This window comes from Ursus maritimus (genome assembly GCF_017311325.1).
Source record: "Ursus maritimus isolate PB19 chromosome X unlocalized genomic scaffold, ASM1731132v1 scaffold_X1, whole genome shotgun sequence".
In the NCBI taxonomy this organism is placed as follows: domain Eukaryota; kingdom Metazoa; phylum Chordata; class Mammalia; order Carnivora; family Ursidae; genus Ursus; species Ursus maritimus.
The window spans coordinates 101,860,279-101,873,068 of NW_024423319.1; the positions used below are offsets into that span (position 1 = coordinate 101,860,279).

General features: G+C 44.4%; 2 protein-coding genes across 2 annotated transcripts; both read right to left on the minus strand.

Moving 5' to 3' along the window:
- Window positions 1-1,573: 1,573 nt before the first annotated feature.
- Window positions 1,574-2,623, minus strand: LOC103668284 (melanoma-associated antigen B10-like). Its single transcript, XM_008696496.2, is given in 1 exon segment — window positions 1,574-2,623. A coding segment is annotated over 1 exon segment (1,050 nt).
- An 8,711-nt stretch (window positions 2,624-11,334) lies between these two features.
- Window positions 11,335-12,381, minus strand: LOC103668282 (melanoma-associated antigen B10). The gene has a single exon (XM_008696495.1). The coding sequence runs from the start codon at window positions 12,379-12,381 to the stop codon at window positions 11,335-11,337; it is 1,047 nt and encodes a 348-aa protein (XP_008694717.1).
- Window positions 12,382-12,790: the final 409 nt, after the last annotated feature.

Here is a 12,790-nt window from a genome sequence, read left to right on the forward strand (position 1 = left end):
ACCAAATCAGCCAAAATATTTATTACCAAGTAAAAGTAAGTTACCTGCTAAGGAACATTTTGAGGATTTTTATTGTGAGTTGGGAAAGTCTTCCCCAGTTGGATGCTTAGAACATTCATAGAAAATCTGTCAAGGACTGCCTGGTTCACTCCCATCAAAACATCTATCTCTTGCTTTGAGTTTGCCAATTTATACTCAAGATAACTTAATTTAAATACCCTATTAACAGAGTGAGCTCTGTCTTTGACAGTGCAAGTCAAAGATTGCCAGCAAAGTGGCTTCTGAGCATCATAGGTTAAGGCATTATTAATTACCCTTATTTCTCAGAGTCTCCCTGGAGACAATGTACATAAAATACCTAGTTTGTGCACTGTGTTCACCTATACTAAGACAAGAGCCCAGGGCACCTTTCATTTCTGCCCCATTTCTGGTTAATTCATGGCCTTAAAAAGTAATTGCTAGAAAGAGTTTTCCATTCCAGTCCTTATTTTTTTAAAAGATTTTATTTATTTGAGAGAGCACGGGTGGAGGGTGGAGGAGCAGAGGGAAAGGGAGAAGCAGGCTCCCCGCTGATCAGGGAACCCGATGTTTTGCTTGATTCCAGGACCCTGGGATCATGACCTGAGCTGCGAAGGCAGACGCTTAACTGACTGAGCCACCCAGGCACCCCCATTCCAAGCTTTAGTCTCTTAACTCTGGACACAGCTTTTGAGGGTCTGGCCCCTGCCCACCACTCCCACAGCCTCATCTGATCCACCACCCAGCTTCAGGTAAAACTGACTCACACCAAAGGACTTGCAGTTTCCCAAAGCCCCAGACCCACTGGCCTCAGAGTGCTTACACTTGACTTCTCACATCTGGATCCTCCCATGTCCTCTCCTTTTCACTTGTCCTTAGGTCTTAGGGTATATCCCATCCTCTTTCTTACTTGACAGCTGTTTCTACATTCTATGGGCACGGTGGGTGGGTCTTGTTTATCCTGACACTCCCAGTACTAGCAGGAAGCCTCCCAAAGAGCAGATGCTGAAGGAATGTCTGAGAAATAAATGAGACAGTGTGCAAGAGGTCTAATTTATTATGCTATAATTCTACATTCTTAAATAATCTATATGTATAAGTATACAGGCAATATCATTTAGTTTTAAACAAACTAAAAGTGAAAAGAAAATGAAGTATTTGGCCATCTTTTACTTTTTTCTCTATTTCTTGACCCCAAGTATTTTACTGCTGAATTCTTTTACATTTCCAAGGAAATGCCTAATCAACTGACATGTTATCATGTTCCAAATCAGTAAATAAGATGAGGAATTTCCCAATTTGGTTTACAAACTAACAATTGTTTACTCTTAAATCTCATATTACAGCACAAATTTGAAAATGTCATTCATAAACTTGGATTTTTGAAGCTGATAAACCTTCTATCAAAAGGAAAAACAATTAAAAATGAACATGTAGAATGGGAACATAAACATGTTATACACTCTGTTGTCTCTACCCCACCCTGATCTTCCACTAATGAGATCATGGATTTTTTTTTTTTAACAACAAAATGAAGAATCTGCCTCATCCTTTACTAGGGGTGGGAGGAGCTGCTAGCCATGGCCCTGGAATGTGCACTGGCCATGGCCCTGGCACGTGCACTGGCTTTGGCAGCAATAAGAGCCCTGGCTGCAGCTCTGGCTTGGGCTCGCTCTTCCTCATCCCTCAAGGCCTCTTCATAATAGAATGGGAAAGCAGTGGGGACAGTATCATGGATCTTGGCTAAAAACTCAAGAACTCTCATCTTGCTGGTCTCAGCATGGGCTCTGGGACCCCACAGGAATTCATAGCGTGGAGGATCACTGTTGACCACCTGCCTATACTCCAGGTAATTTTCTTTCACCAAATCTCTGGTGATGAGCTTCCTGGGCTCTCCATAGATGAAGTGCTTCCTCCCAGGATATAACCCCATCATATTCAGCACTTCCCAGACTTGCTCCTCAGTGGCACAGTTGCCCTTTGTGAAGATCACACCCAGAACAGTCATCAGCAGACCGGTCTCAGGCACACTACTATCATTACTCAGCTTCCCATCATAGTTTGGTTCCAGTTTGTTGACGAGCACATAGATGTGCCTATTGGGATCCACTTCCTTCATGTCGAGGCCAAAGACCAGCTCCAAGTGCTCAGAGGCTTTCCTGAGGATCACATGGAAGTAATTCCTGTAGATCTGAATTACATTCCTCAGCATACCTGCCTTGGTAATGGGCTCTTTCGTTTGGTATTTGTACAGCAGGTAGTACACCAATATAAACACCTTCTCCCCTAGAGGGCTTCTATGGAAGGACTCAGTGGCTGTTGGGTTCTGGGAGGATCTTGGCCTTTCCTGTACTTCGTTGGTGCCTTCATTTGATCTCATGTATGACACAGCTGCAGCAGTAGTGGCGGTGAATGTGGCTGTCCGAGGACCCTGGGGATTGCAAATGATTCAGCAGGTGAGCTCTAAGGGAATGTCTTCGAAATGAGGAGAGGAAGAGGAGTGCAATTGAGCAGTGGCTTGAACACTTACCAGATCCTGTGACCCTGCTTGGGCCTGGCGACGTTTCTCACGGGCCCGGAGCTTACTCTTCTGACCCCGAGGCATGATGACTCTGTTCAGGTGCAACAGAGATGTGAACAGGTGAACCCGTGACCTGGAGGAAAGAGGATAAGATGGTGTGTGCCTGTTCACAGGGGGATACTGCCTTGGCTTTATTGATGGCTACCTCTGTAGGTTTTCTTGTGTGCTCTGCTCAAGGAATCCACAATTTTCATGTTTTCTTCTCAGCCTGTTTCCTGAGACCCTTGTGAAAGTAGCTAGAGTTCACCTTATACTGCTACCTGCCAGATCTGCCTGGGGCTTTCTGGGGTGACAGCAAACCTAGAATATCTAGGCTCTATGGAGGCCCCTCTGTTTGGGGTGGGTATGTTTCTCTCACTTCACTTTCAGAGCTATCGTCTTGGCTTCTGGCAGCTTCTGGGATCCCTTTACTGATTTCATGCTGACCTCATTTCAATACTTCATCTCCCTTTGATTCCAGAGGAGAAATTGAGGGAGACTTCAACTGACCATATTTTTCCAAGGATGACAGTAAGGGAAGAGCTCAGAAGGCCTCTCTCCATCCTGGGGCAATTAGGATCCTCACCCCTCACTCAGGGTCCTCACCTCGTCTTCTGGTGGGGCTTGGTACTCTTCCCTCTCCTGGTGTGAGACTTATCTTTTTAAGACAAACCCCTTATATTTTAAAAAATTACTGAGGAGGTCATTAGGGAGCCCTTAGCCTGACATATCTACCCAATACCCTCAGGGCTTACAGCATGGTTGACACTCTGGGCAGGCCTGCTTTGATATGAAGTTAATGGTTTTCTCAGAACTTTAATCAAGGTCTTTCTCATTACTCTTGTTAGAACTCCTCTTTCTGCTGGTCTGAGGCTGATGCTCCAGTCCAATGCCCTCACCTCTCTAAGTTCTCACAAGGAGAATTCAATGGATGCTTCATCAGGCAGTTCCTGCCCAGGGCCTGTCAGAAATCTGTGGGACCCCTTACCTTTTGGGGTAGTGGTCCGCTCAAACTTCACTCACGATTTTTACACTACCTCCTGGCAGGACCTAGAAGTGGTTCCTCTGTTAACCTAAAGCAGTCCCTCTGACACGAAGCTACTCACGTTTTTGAAATGCCAGATTTTGAAATTCAGTATGTTTTACATCCAACCACTCTCACCTTGGCCCTCCCTGGGCTGAAAGCAGTGTCAGGACTCTGTGAAAACCCATCTTTTTGAGGGTGGGAAGTCACTGGGACCTCACTCAGGGTCCTCACCTTTACTTACGTTAGGACCTCGGACTCTTCTACCCATTGACCTGAGGCCAGAAACCCCGGCCCAATGCCATCTCCTCTTTGAATCCACAAAGTAAGAATTTAGAGGGTACTATATCAGATGTTCCTTGCCCCAAGCCCACTGTTGCTGATGGCAGTGCCCGACTCTGTGCAGCCCACTTTCACTGGATAGTGGGTATCTTCATACCTCCCAAACGTCCTTATCTTACCTCCTAACAGAGCCTGGGTCTTCTCCCTCTAACTCACACTATCCCCTTCTCACCAATTCTTTCACTTCCCGGAGACACCAGAGGCAGAATTCTAGGTGTATTATATCCAGCCAGTCCCATCAAGGGTCTCCCAGGCCTGATAGCAGGGGCCCGGATTCTGAGTAGCCTTTCTCATCTGTTGTAGATGGTTCCCTCAGATCTTAGGGTCCTCAACTTAACTGCTGGAAGGGCCAATGCCAACCCCCGGTTTGATACCATCTACTCCCTGCCCACAAAGAGGGAATTTAAGGGCACTATATCAGGTAATCCCTGTCCAGGGCCTACCAGGATTCTGTCAGCCCCCTTCCCTTCTGGGGGGGGGGGGTGTTTGTGTGTGTGCGTGCGCACGCATACGCGCCTTGCCCAGGCACAGCGTGGGGGACGGGGAGGTGTACCCTCAAGCCTCATTCAGGGTCTTTACCCTAATTCCAGACAGGGCCTGGAACTCTTCCCGAGAGTTGTCCTGCTTGCCTGACACCACCGGCCGGAACTATGCTTTCATTTCTCTGAGAAGTCAGAGACGGAAGTTGGGGGAATCCACTTCCGGTCATTCTCATACGGGGCTGAGGGAAGGGGTGTGGCTCTTGGAGGGGTGGGGCGGAGTCTGTTTTGTGGGTGTGGAGGACTCTGGCAAAATTCACATAGAGGTCTTTCATTGACTCCTGGGAAGTCTGGGACTCGGACATCTCCTGATTTCAGTCAGCCAGACTTAAGCCAAGACTTTGTCCTCAAGCATCCCACCCTCCACATCTCCATTCCCAGTTGCCAGAGGGTGAAGTGAAGGAGCCCCTGGACCTAACAGCTTGGAAGTGCTGATAGCAGGGAAGGGTCTGTGTAGGTCCATTCTGTTATGGGTGGATTGGTTCCTGAAGAACTCCCTTAGGGTCTTCATTTTTACTTCTTAGAGTCTGGGACCCTTCCCTCTACTGGCCTGAGGATGATGATATAAAATTTTCTGTAGATTGTGTGATAATTTTGGGAATGGTTAGCCGAGCGTCCTGTTTTTAATCTTTTTTATTAAGTATTTTTAAAATTTCAATTCAATTGAATCGGGGTTGTGGCAATAATGAGTTTTGGACTTCACATATACCCATCATTCCCAGCTTAACAAGGAAGTATACCATCTCCAGTACCTTTCCATCCACCCTGTAAACGTTCGCATTGTGAGCCCACCCCCTACTCCAGTCAATATCTGGTAGCAACATAGACCACCAAACACAGCCAGAGTACATCTGCCCTCTGGTGTGCAAAGAAGTCAGGAACCATGGGAGGTAATCAGAGCTGGGGATAACACCTGGGTTGCTTTTCAAGGCATGTCTACACTGAGCCCTTTATTCTCAGGGCCACTGGGGTAATTAGCCTCAACGAATTCCCCCTCCAATTTCCCCTCCTTGCAGCTGCACAACGCTGGCCAGCACTCATTGGTAATGTTTGCCCTATTTTAAACATTCTGAATCACCAACCGAGCCCACCTGCTTGCATAGCTTCAATCTCCGTGGTGGGAGGGCCAAGTACAATAGGGGAAGAAATAGCCTTCTCCATCAGGCATCAAGAACACTCGTAGCTTTGGTCACTGGCAAGGATGCATGGAACGATTAGAGTCGTGAAGAGTTGTAGCTCTCCCAGATTCAATCAATAACATTACTTGGTGGGTGACACAGGAGAGCCAGCTATACTCTGTCTGATAGTGGTCAGGGGGCATTTTTGGCTGGGGATGGGGGCCTGGGAGCGGGTATCAGGCATGCCTTTAGTCCTTTTATCCAGCAGATCTACCCACTCATATCCCTCTACGACTTTGGGCTGGCAGTGATGATTCAGAGATTTCCTAGCCCATCCATGTAAGCTGTCTGGTACCCTCCACCAGATTCTCCACATTCTCTCCTTCTGGCACATTTTCTGTGTTTTGCTGAAGCCTGCATTCAGGACTCTGACTGCCAGCTGCCCTGGGCTCTCTGGACTTGTTTTAGTATGTGATCTGCCTCGCGAATCCTGGAAATTGCTCGACTTCCTCCATCCCTGGTCGTCCTGATTTTCCTTCACTCACTGATGCTTTCCTGTCCAAGCCCATTTCCTGGCACCTGGTCATTCTGATAAATCCTAGCTTCTCAAAGTAAAGGGGAAAGTCTTATGGACATAGAATTTTAAACTACGCACCCAAAACAATCCTAGTACTTAAGATATCACTGCAGAAATCTTGCTTTATATGAGTGAATGATTAAGTTAATTTTCTGCTTAATCTGTTTAGAAAATAGGGAAATACAAATTAAACTAGCAGAGAGATAATATATTTTCGATCAAAAGTTTGACCAAAATTTAAAAGATTGATAAAATAAAATGCCATTGAGAGCTTAATTTATTCACATATATAAATACATGAAATGATAATTTGGTATAACATTATTAGAACAGAATATCATCAATATTCATAAAAATTCACTGTCTTCAGATTCTTTCCACTTTAATTGCATTTGTCTACATCTCTCCATAATAAAACATCCACATTTGCTCAAGAAATGATGTTCAGTGATGTTGCTATCAGTTCTCTTAATCATAACAACACATGAGAGACACCTTGTGTGTCCATCAAGAGGAGAATGTTTAATTATGGTACATATGCACTATAGAATTCTAGAATTAACAGAGTGAGGTAGATCTGTTTGTCCTTTCTTGGAAAAATCTTGCATTTATTTTATTCAGGGACAAGGGCAAGAGGCAAAATGATATGTACGCAGTTACACATGTATTGTTAAAACTCACAGTGTATTTTTCTAACACATGTATGTAAGACTAGGCCTGTAATCAGCCTTAAAATACTACATACAAGATTTTTAATGGAGTTACCTCTAGGAAGGGATAAAATTTGAAGGAACATAGTAAGGAAGAAGAATTATAATCTATCCCTATTGTTAGAATTTTTTGGCAACAAGAATATGTGCCCTATATCTTTTGTAATTAATATATTTTAATAAGAGAACAGAAATAGTATCTGTATAGTTTTCAGGTAAAGTATATGAGATGTAATGGGAAAAATCTGATTGTGAATGGCTTAATGTAACAAAATTTTATTTTTTATGTGCATAAAATCTGATGGGTATTGGCAAGGTGTCTCCATTGTCAGGTGACCCTGGGATCCAGGGTGCTTCCATTGTAAGCTTCCACATCTCAACACAGGCTCTCCATGTTTGCTGTTCAATGAAACAAAAAGCATGGAGGTGGCACACTAGTTCTCAAATACCTTTGTCTGAAGGTGAGAGACATGCTTCTGCTCATACTTAAGTATCAAGGATAGTCACATGACCCTCCATAACCACTGGCAGGTAGCCTCTGTATGAACCAAAGATAGAGAGCAAGATATGACCTGTTTGAGCATCTGTAGACCTTCCCATTAATGGTTAAATAATAGGTACTCAGAAAAGAGCAACTATTAATAATTTGTTATGACTTTAGCCCTCTTTGTTCCTGGAGAATTTCCCAAGATCAAATTTCCTTGCAATTCAACAACTTTTTCTAGTGCCCCTATGTGACTAGTGTTTTCAAATACAGGATCACACCAGTTTTCTAAAGGACATTGAAAATCTCAGCAGGGGGGTGTCACCCTTTTTCACTCTATAGCACCTTTCTTCACTGACCTTTCCAATAACCTCTACAATCTCAGTACACTGAGAATTTTCTGCTTCCTTTTGCTGCATGAAAAACCTATAACTTGTGAGTCTCTGCTATCCACCACCTGAAGAACATGGCTGAAGACTTGTTCAGGTATCTTTAAGCACGCTAAAAAACTAGGATTTTCCTCTGGTGCAGATAGAGACAAGAGTCAGGTGTATGCTGGTGAATTTTTTTCTTTCCTTATCAAAGCTGGCATGTCTGCCAGGGAGACATTTTCTGCCTTGGTGGTGGACTGAACACTTGTTCCACAAAGATGCCCATACCCTTATCTCTAAAACTTGCCAATATGTTATGTTACGTGGTCAAAGGCACTTTGCATATGTAATTAAAATTTTGGAATGGACCTTAAAATAGGGTCCATTATACTGTATTATCTGAGTGGGCCCAGTCTAATGACATGAGCCCTTATAAGCAGAGGACTTTGTTTGGCTGGAGGGAGAAGAAAGATGCAGCAGAGTGGGGGTAGGAGAGTTTCCACAGGAGACAGTCAACATACTATTTCTGAAGTAGGGGCCCATATGCAAAAAGTGGAGAGAGACCTTGAGGAGTTATGGCAGCTCCAGCTAATGCTTAGCAAGGAAACACGGCTTCAGTCTTATAATCACAAAGCACTGAATTCCTCATAGAACTGGATTCTGAGAGTAACCTGTGTATGTGTGGAATGAGATTCTTCTCAGTATCTCTCAACAAGAACCCAGACTGACAGCTTGATTTGGGCTTTGTGTAACCCAGAACAAAGAAAACTGCACACCCAACCCATATATATTACCTACACAAATGTGAAATAATAAATGTGTTGTTGTAAGTACCTTGATTTATGGCAATTTGTCTGTCAGCAATAGAAAATTACTACATCCTCCTGGAAGGATACCTGAGATTTTAGGAATCCAGCCTCTGTAATGGTTGCTATATAGTGATTTCTTCTGGTTTTCCTCATCTACACTTAGGAGGAAGGTTTTGGTTCTTGACCACTTAGTTAAGCTCACTTATCAGTATATGGGTTCAGTGGCCAGTCTCAAATAATTGATCAGATTAAATTCCTTTTTCTTAAGAATTTCATCTGCTTTCTAAAACCTCTTCCCTAACTTCAGGGTTATCTTACAAGAATGAATAGATCCTGTGCCAAATCAGACTGCTCACAAGCTGACTTGGAAAAAACTTCGAGTGAGAGAGAAGCACCCAGAGCAGATGAGCAGTCTAAACTTTACTGCCAAAGTAAACAACCATGTGGATGGGACTGTTCTTATTTCATAGGGGTTCCATGGTCAGGGATGGGGCAGACAGCGGACATCTTCAAGGGTTTGAAACACTCTAAGTTAGGGGAAAGGCAGGTGATTCTGGGCTTTCTGTTTCATTGGTAACAGAGTGAGGCCTGATGAAAGAAAGCTGGATGGCTGGTCGGGATCCAGATTTTGACGTGAGGGCACCCTGGGAAGACCCAGGGCAAGAGTGATGTAATTCAGGAAGTGCTAGAACTGGTCCCAAGTGCTGGGACCTGGGTGGAGTCAGCTCTCAAAGAACTCTGGTGGTAGAAGCAGGAGGAGCCTAGGTAAATTAAGCCCACAGACTATCCTGAAATTGTTTTTAATTCTCATTTTTTTTTATTTATTACACCTGGGCTTAATACATTGGCAAGAGGGTCCTTCATCTCAATTGCTTGAGATACATTGTGGAGTAGTGAGAATAGAAATGAATTAAGAGACAAAACATTTGCTTTATTCAAGAAGATGTGAAAAAGTGAGGGACCCTAAATGAATTCAGACCAGAAGTCCAGTCCCACTTCTGAAATTTACGAGCCAGATGAAGTCAGGAAAATTTCAAAGCTCTATAAGGCTTTTTTATGAAATGAGCTAGAGAGGCCCTGCTCTGTGGGACTCCTGGCATGTATATAATGTATGAAAACACTTAGCATGTATTGAGTCTTTAATAATTTTCAGTTATTACTATTACTGTTTTGACCCCAGACTCTACTAAAATCTGCTCTGTGATTTTTTTTTATTCAAGAGGTATCAGAGAACATGCAGCACTCTATGAGACAGCACAACAAATCAGCCAACATGATGCATGGCAAGTAAAGCTAAATTACTTACTCTGCAAGTTTTCAGGATATGTTACTTTTTGCATGTTGGGGGGAGTATTCCCCAGTTAGGTGGAACTTAGGGGTCCTTTGTGTCAAGAACCACCTCCCTCCAACTGTCCTTCCATCCAAACCACCTCTATTTTCCTTTATTACAATTCCATTAAAAATCTAGCCTTCACTTGGAGTTTGCCAAATTACACACAACTTAGTAAATAAACTTTAATGTAGTGGGCTGTGTCTCTTCCAGGCCAGAGCAAAGATTGCTAGCACAGTGGCTTCTGAGCATACCCATGTTGTGTATGACTCCCATTTCTCAGAAACTCCCCGTCCATGGTGTGCATAAAACACAGTGTGCTGTGCTTAACTGCACTGGGAAAAGAACAGTGGGAAAGGATGCAGGACCCCTTCCATTCTTGTCCAAGTTGGAGATTTCTCTCTGGTTAATTCATGATCTTAAAGTAATTGCTAGAAACAGTTTTCCACTCCAGGCTGCAGCCTCTTAACTGTGGACACAGCTTCTGAGGGTCTGGCCCCTGCCCACCACTCCCACAGCCTCATCTGATCCACCACCCAGCTTCAGGTAAAACTGACTCACACCAAAGGACTTGCATTTTCCCAAAGCCCCAGACCCACTGGCCTCAGAGTGCTTACACTTGACTTCTCACATCTGGATCCTCCCATGTCCTCTCCTTCTTTTCACTTGTCCTTAGGTCTTAGGGTATATCCCATCCTCTTTCTTACTTGACAGCTGTTTCTACATTCTATGGGCACGGTGGGTGGGTCTTGTTTATCCTGACACTCCCAGTACTAGCAGGAAGCCTCCCAAAGAGCAGATGCTGAAGGAATGTCTGAGAAATAAATGAGACAGTGTTCAAGAGGTCTAATTTATTATGCTATAATTAATTCTACATTCTTGAATAAACTAAGCACATCTAAGCATATATCTCTTAATTTTACAGAACAGACCAAATAGTGATAAAGGAATGCAAAAATATCTCTTTTACTTTTTTCTCTATTTCTTGATCCCAGCGTTTTACTGCTGAGTTCTTTCACATTTCCAACGAAGTACTTAATCCACTACTATGTTATCTTATTCCAAATAACTCAATAAAATGGAAAATTTCCCATTCTATAAAATAGTAAAACTCTTACTCTTAAAACTCATAAACATCAATAAATGTGTGATTTACATCATTCACAAACTCAGATTCTGAAGCTAGTTAAACCTTCTATTAAAAGGAACAACACTGGAGCACCTGGGTGGCTCAGTCGGTTAAGTGTCCAACTCTTGATTTTGGCTCAGGCATGATCTCAGTGTTGTGAGATCGAGCCCTGTGTCAGGCTTTGTGCTGGGCGTGGAGCCTACTTAAGATTCTCTCTTAAGTACATGTTATGTACTCTCTTGTCTCCAGCCCCACCCTGACCTTTCACTAATGAGAACACAAGCTGTTCTCTTCAAACACATAGTAATAACCTTCCTGAAACTTCACTTGGGGGTGGAGAAGCTGCTGGCCATGGCCCTGGAGCGTGCACTAGCCATAGCAGCAGTACAAGCCTTGGCTACAACTCTGGCTTGGGCTCGCTCTTTCTCATCTCTCAAAGCCTCTTCATACCAGGCTGGGAAGGCACTGGGGACCGTATCATGGATCTTGGCCACAAACTCTAGGACTTTCATCTTGCTGGTCTCAGCATGGGCTCTGGGACCCCACAGGAACTCATAGCATGGAGGATCACTGTTGGCCACCTGCCGGTACTCCAGGTACTCTTCTTTCACCCAATCTTTAGTGATGAGCTTTCTGGGCTCCCCATAGATGAAGTTCTTCATTCCGTCATATAACCCCATCATATTCAGCACTTCCCAGACTTGCTCCTCCGTGGCACAGTTGCCCTTTGTGAAGATCACACCCAGGACAGTCATCAACAGGCCAGTCTTGGGCACACCTCCATTATCATTTACTCTCCCATCATAGCTGGATTCCAATTTGTTGACAAGAACGTAGGTGTTCCTGTTGGGATCCACTTCCTTCACATCAAGGCCAAAAACCAGCTCCAAGTGCTCAGAAGCTTTCCGGAGGATCTCGTGGAAGTGATTCTTGTAAATCTGGATTACATTTCTCAGCATATCTGCCTTGGTAATGGGCTCTTTCATTTGATACTTGTACAGCAGGTAGTATACCAACATAGCAACCTTCTTGTCTAGAGGGCCTCTGTGCCAGTGCTCAGTGGTATTCCTGGCTTGTGAGGCATTTGGCTTTTCCTCCACTTGATTATTGGCACCTTCATTAAAACTTGTGTTTGAAGCAGCTGCAGCAGTAGTGCTGGTGGAGTGGACTCTCCCAGTAACTTGAGGTTTGCTGGGTGTTCCAGTGGCAGGTGAGCTCTGGGGAGCATCTTTGAAATGAGGAGACAGAGAAGAGGGGGACTCTTCTTCCTCTGGTACAGTAGCCTGAGCAGCCACCAGATGCCCTGGCTCTTCTCGAGCCTGGCGGCGTTTTTCACGGGCACGAAGCTTACTCTTCTGGCCCCGAGGCATGATGATTCTGGTCAGGGACAGCAAGCACAACTGTGGAAAAGGCAACAGATGATTCAGTGACGTGGAGGAAAGAGGATGAAATGGGGTGATATCCTCTGGCAGGGAGATACCATTTGGGGCTTTATCAACAGCCATCTCTCCAGGTTTCCTTTAGGGCACTGCTCTAGGATTCCACAAGGCTCCCTTTCTTGGATTCGCCTTTACCCTGAGGACTCTGAAAGTAACCAGAGTTCACCTTGGGCTGAAGCTTCCCACCCCTACCTGAGTCCTACTGGAGCTGATACAGGGTTTGGCAGACCCAGGCTCTATGGTGCCTCCCCTGTTGTGGAGTAGGGGGTGTTTCCGTTCACATTCAGCACCATTACCTTGACTTCTTGCAGGACCTAAGGTCCTCTGCTTAACTGATTTG

Bases quoted from the DNA above. Each gene is read 5' to 3' on its own strand.
- LOC103668282 (XM_008696495.1), bottom strand. From the start codon at position 12,381: ATGCCTCGGGGCCAGAAGAGTAAGCTTCGTGCCCGTGAAAAACGCCGC.